This window comes from Furipterus horrens, unplaced genomic scaffold (genome assembly GCF_987537825.1).
Source record: "Furipterus horrens unplaced genomic scaffold, mFurHor1.1.pri manual_scaffold_2, whole genome shotgun sequence".
Lineage (NCBI taxonomy): Eukaryota > Metazoa > Chordata > Mammalia > Chiroptera > Furipteridae > Furipterus > Furipterus horrens.
In genome coordinates this window covers 35,021,359-35,026,728 of record NW_028327172.1, presented here as the reverse complement: position 1 = coordinate 35,026,728, position 5,370 = coordinate 35,021,359, and the positions used below count along the sequence as shown (strand labels likewise).

At 46.0% G+C, this 5,370-nt stretch overlaps 1 protein-coding gene across 2 annotated transcripts; it reads right to left on the bottom strand.

The window, feature by feature from the left end:
• Window positions 1–1,855: 1,855 nt before the first annotated feature.
• Window positions 1,856–5,146, bottom strand: LOC150018140 (calcitonin gene-related peptide 2-like). Of its 2 annotated transcripts, XM_090267644.1 has the most exons (6): window positions 5,025–5,146; window positions 4,585–4,841; window positions 4,139–4,233; window positions 3,236–3,373; window positions 2,569–2,739; window positions 1,856–2,008 (listed from the first exon to the last, which is right to left on the bottom strand). In XM_090267644.1, the coding sequence occupies exons 2-5, from the start codon at window positions 4,690–4,692 to the stop codon at window positions 2,580–2,582; spliced, it is 501 nt and encodes a 166-aa protein (XP_090123770.1). In that variant the 5' UTR covers window positions 4,693–4,841; window positions 5,025–5,146; the 3' UTR covers window positions 1,856–2,008; window positions 2,569–2,579. The 2 variants fall into 2 exon arrangements, with proteins under 2 accessions (XP_090123770.1, XP_090123771.1); XM_090267645.1 differs by lacking the exon at window positions 4,585–4,841 and having other exon boundaries at window positions 5,025–5,145.
• Between the last annotated feature and the right edge of the window lie 224 nt (window positions 5,147–5,370).

Sequence of the window (5,370 nt, the reverse complement as noted above, 5' to 3'; positions counted from 1 at the left end):
CAGGGATGGGTAATAGTAAATCTGAATTAGAAAGTCGTCGGCAGCCGTCCATCTCGAGAGACGATGGTGTAGCTTCTTAAGAGTCTATCTGCACCGCCGAGAATGGTTGTGCAGTCCAACTCGGGAGTGACACGGTATCTGTCTCCTCCCGTGTTGAATCAACATCTTGTGATGATGCTGGAGTGTCCTCTCCAGTGAAGCTGAAGCTACAGAGCCTGGGCAGGGTGATATGGAGGGTCTGCTGTTGCCCATGCAGCAGACCCCCCCTCTCTTCGCAGCTGAAGGGTCCAAGGGAAAGACGGAGTCAATACAGCTTGGCTTCAGGTGCGCCGCAGGAGTTGCCGGTGTTGACTACAACGTCGAACCGCCTTAGGGACTCCGGCTCCGGATTTTCTGTCGGGGTTTACTCCCTTAGCCTTTCCCCTGAAGAGGTATGCCGCAAGGCAGCGGAGGTTTTTTGGAGTCAGAGTTTTCCTTCTCTGATGTGCCCTGACTGGAAGATCGAACCAGCGACACTTAGCTCGCAGGTCGACGCTCAATCCACTGAGCCAAACCAGCCAGGGGTAAATTAGAAAGTAGTGAACAGATATCCTTTAGAGGTGGGGACAAGGACACTCTCTGAAAATAAGTGTGAATTGTCTCTTTGAAATACACAGGATTCTAATTCCAACAAGGAATATTTTAATTTTTATTTATTATTGTTTATTTATTTTTATAGTGAGAAGGGAAGGAGGGAGATAGAAAGGGAGAGAAACATCAAATGATTGCCTCTTCATACGTGTCCCAACGGGGGGACAGAACCTAGAACTCAGGCATTTGCCCTGACTGGGAATTGAACCAGTGACCTTTCACTTTGCAGGATGATGCCCAACCAACTGAGCCACTCCAGTTGGGCCTAACAAGGCATATTTTACTAAAAACTGAGGGTATAGGATACTGAGGACCCATCCCAAGCATGTTTTCTTTGCCTCATTTGAGTCAATGTTTTCTTTGCCTCATTTGAGTCAGCCTGGTCAACAAAGTGTTCACAGGTCCCTGAGACTTCTGGGAAAAACACCATGAACTGCAGGAGGGACTCTTTCTAAAAAAATAGTACATTTTATTGATTATGCTATTACAGTTGTCCCAGTTTTTTTCCCTTTGCCCCTCTCTGCCCAGTACCTCCCTTCCCTCCAGCAATTCCCCCCCAACACACACACCCTTAGTTCACATCCATGGGTCATTCATATAAGTTCTTCGGCCTCTATTTCCTATACGATTTGTAACCTCCCCATTTATTTTGTTCCTACCAACTATTCTTCTTAATCCCTGTAACTTTTCCCCCATTCTCCATTTTCCCCCTCCCCACTGACAACCCTCCATATCATCTCCATATTTATGGTTCTGTTAGGAGGGACTCTTTTTTTTCTTCATTTTTTTTATTGTTATTCTATTGCAGTTTCATTTTTCCCCCATTGCTCTGACCTGCCCCACCCACCACTCCTCTCCTGAAGTCAATCTCCACCCTGTTGTCCATGTCAACAGGTCATTTATACTAGTTCCCTGATGGACCCCTCCCCTTCTTTCCCCCAGGAGGAACTCTTTATAAGTGTATGAAATTATTATTTTTTTTCTTGGTGAACTTCTCAAAAGACAAGGTATCTTTAAAGAAAGATTCCTGCTGAGGCACAGCATTAGTATATGTCCCCATATACTCAGGAGGCAGCAATTTCATGTCCTCTGAAAGTTTGGCAGAATTGCCAACATCAACAGGTTGGCTGACTGGGCCCAGCCCAGGTTTGCTACCAGGTAAGCCAATGAGATATGCTGTCATATTTATTGAATATAGAATAAATATAAAAAGACACACACCAGGTAATATGCAGTTAGATTTATTTTATTTTAAGCAAGACAGTGTTTTTAATGTAAAGTAGCATGCACATGTGTGTGTGTGTGTGTTTGTGTGTGTTTCATGCATTGCTTGATTTTATGATAAATTGAAAGAAGTAGCATTCAGCTTCCTGGCGATCTAGGAGAAAAAGAACAAGAGGTAGAATTTAGTTATTTATTGATTGTGAGGCTATTGACATCTATTGTCTTATCTTCTTTTTATATTAATACTAGTAGGTGGCTGTTATTGTTGTCCTCAATTTACATTTGGGGAAATTGAGTCTCAGAGAGAGTATCTGGCCCATGGTCACATTGGTAGTAGAGGGCAAACACAGTTCTTGACCCCAAGTGTATGCTCTGAATTCAGATGCACACAATATAGTAATGTATAGTCCCTTTTAAACCTACACGCCAATATAATCAAAATTATTACTCCAGGGAATAACATTTTAAGTAAACAGGATCTCTATTTCCTGGCAGATGATCTGTGTCACAGGGAGACACTGGAAAAAAGAGAACTGAACCCAAAATCTAAGGGTTTCAGCTATTGGGAGTCTCTGTTCTTCTCCAGACACTGGAGCGAGCAGCTTTTCCAGTGGATTTTTTACCCATAAGGGCCCAGGGAGGGTTAGAGAGTGGACTGTGCCCCTGTGGTATTAAGTCATCCATCCTCCCATTGAAGAATAGAAGGGCAGTCACCTTCTTCCCACTTATTCCTGGAGGTCCCTGCGACGACGGCCGAAGGCTTTGGAGCCCACATAAGTTGGCACAAAGTTGCTCTTCATGATGCCCCCAGATCTGCTCAGCAAGCCTGCCAGCTTATTGGTCACACAAGTCGCAGTGTTGCAGGCTCTCTTCTGGGTAGTGATACTGATTCACAGAATGGAGAAAAAGAGAAGACCTGTTAGTGAGAGGTTGAGCGGCTGATGTGGGAGACCCTAACTTATGGGACCATCATGGTAAAATTACTGCTCTGATAGGTTACCAATTAACCTTAGGTTTCTCCCCTAAACAGCAGAAAATTTTAGGCCATTATGGAAAATATCATCATCACTTCCCATTGACATTCCCAGTGCTGTCAGAAAATCTAAATGTGCCTCTGGGTGACTGGACATGTAAAGACTCAGACACTGCTCTACCTAACCCCACCCTGTGCAAGGCCTTTGCCTTCATTTTACAGGTGGTCTAACCATAGTCTCTACATCTGCTGTCTTCAGTGGAGCCTGAGAACAGCTGGACCCCAGGCTGGGGTGAACAGCCTTCTGGTCACCTGTCTACCTGTGTTCTCTGCTACCTCTCAGGACATGCCTTCCTGGGTATTACTGGAGGGAGGGCATGCTCTGTGCTGGACAAGTGTGTAACCTACGCGTAGTCCTCAGCATCCTGCTCCTGTTCCACATCACTGACTTTCTTCTGCATGTAGTCTTTCACCATTTCAGCCAGTATGAGGCACAGATCATCCTCTTCGATGGCAGCAGGATCCATGCGGCTCTCCAAGTAAGACCTGGGGAGGGGAAGCAAACCCAATACAGGTTCTAAGTACCTGCTTACCCCAGCCTCAGGATAAACAGCCAGGTTTTCCAGTCTCTGCCACTTTTCCTGAGGATGTGGCCAACCCAACAACCAGTGGATAGAAAATGAGGTCACTCTCTTTCCACAAATACTGCTTGGCCAGGAGTCAGGCTCTGGTGTGGCCATGAATTGGTGTGTTGGAACTAGATTATACAGACTTGTGAATGCTTGTGGTTAGATTTTCAGGAAGTTTATGAGCTTTGTGTTAAATACAGTCATTATTAAAAATTAAATGATAAAACTTATAATTAGTTTGAATCAGAGAAAAGTCAGTTTAATAAATATAATTTGCATGAGGGTGAGAAACTAGATTAATAGAGCATATATTAAATTTAATAACAACAAAGCTATTGGCAAAGTAGTTAGAAGATTGGAATGCAATTTATTTCTCAAATTGTGGTTGAATTAGATAAATATGTTTCTTACAGATGCACATAGTTGGTAAAAAGCAATGAAAGCATTCTGTGAGGCTAAAGAAGTATATAAAATTTATAATAAAGAGCATTGTAGATCTGATTTCTATTTGTAAATTGTGTGTGACATATCTTAATCAGAAAAACTTATATTCAGGTTTACACACATGCACTCCGCCCAACCCCCAGAACGGCTGTTAAACATTCAAGCACACCATAATTCAGACCACAGTTGATCCTAGGGGCAGTGGGAGGGGCGTGAGCTGCTGGCAGGGCTGTCTTACCTGAATGGTGCTGCCTGGAGGACTCCTGCCTGATACAGGACCAAGATGGCAAGAGCCAGGTAGGGGGAATACTTCCAGAAGCCCATGATGACGCTCTGAAAGAAAAAACACGATGTTACCCCTTCAGCAGTAAGAAATGCCAGATCTCCGTCAAGGACAGTCTTGGAGCATCCTGTCACAAAGCATGTACCTATAATGCAACTCAGAGCTGTCACCCATTTGTGGGGCTTTTGCTCACACCTAGCGGTGCGAGTAGGGAAAGGTAGGTAGATTGGACATATCTCTGTGGTTGGAATCTCTGAGAAACTAAAGAACCAAATTCAGCTCCGAATGCTAGCAAAGAGACCCTCATAAGAACCAAGGTTAGCAGAATCTTTCATTGAGACCCGGGACTGAAACCGGGAAAAAGCACCCAGACTCACGACTGATGCCCTAGGTCTTTGCACCTGTTTGCCACCCATTTGCACTGTCCCAGGTTCCGAACCGGCTTTCTGGGGTCCACTAGGCGGGAAATGATCCATGAGTGAGCACAGAGTCTCCAGATAGCTACTCATGCGTCCTGTCCTGTGCACAGTGCCCGGTGTGCTCCAGCGGCAGAGATCGGTGTAAGCACGCGTGCAGCTAAAGACAACGAGACTGGAGCCCGGCTCTGCGCGGGAACAGTGGAGCAGCGAGTCCCCGGAGTGAGGCTACTCAGCGTGACCTGGATAGGAGTCTGGAATGAATCACGGACTAACAGAAATAGTGTGATGAAGAGAAACAAACGGCAGTGAATAGAGACTGACTGGCAGGGAGATCGACCAAGAGATAGAGTAACGGAGAGAGAGGGAAGGGAGAAGGAGAGAGAAATAAAATCTCACAGCTAAGTAGGAATCTCCGGGCTCACCTGGAAGCAGGTAGCGGCGGCAGCGGTGGTGGCTTTCGTGTCAGGCGACGGCACTGTGGAAGTGGCAGTGACACTCCAAGTGGAAAGTCGCTCTGGTGCCTCCCAGCACCCGCAGCTCCTCTTATTCCCGCTGCTCTGGGTCTGGGGTGGTCCCGGAGCTGCGCGCAACCAATGAGAAGGAGCCTGTGCCTCAAACGGATTTGTGTCACCCGCTTGCGTTCAGAACCTGTGGCATCCATTAGGATCATCCCACTTGTATTTGCATTGAGGTCACTGATGGAAAGGAGGCGGGATGGGCGGGGGGAAAGGGGGGAACCAAGAAAAACACCCACGAAGTGAGCAGATT

Bases quoted from the DNA above. Each gene is read 5' to 3' on its own strand.
- LOC150018140 (XM_090267644.1), bottom strand. From the start codon at position 4,692: ATGAGTAGCTATCTGGAGACTCTGTGCTCACTCATGGATCATTTCCCG. The intron at 4,234-4,584 runs GTGCAAAGACCT...TTTTTCTTTCAG, and splicing joins TGCAAATGGGTGGCAAACAG to AGCGTCATCATGGGCTTCTG. The intron at 3,374-4,138 runs GTAAGACAGCCC...TCCCCTCCCCAG, and splicing joins CTCCAGGCAGCACCATTCAG to GTCTTACTTGGAGAGCCGCA.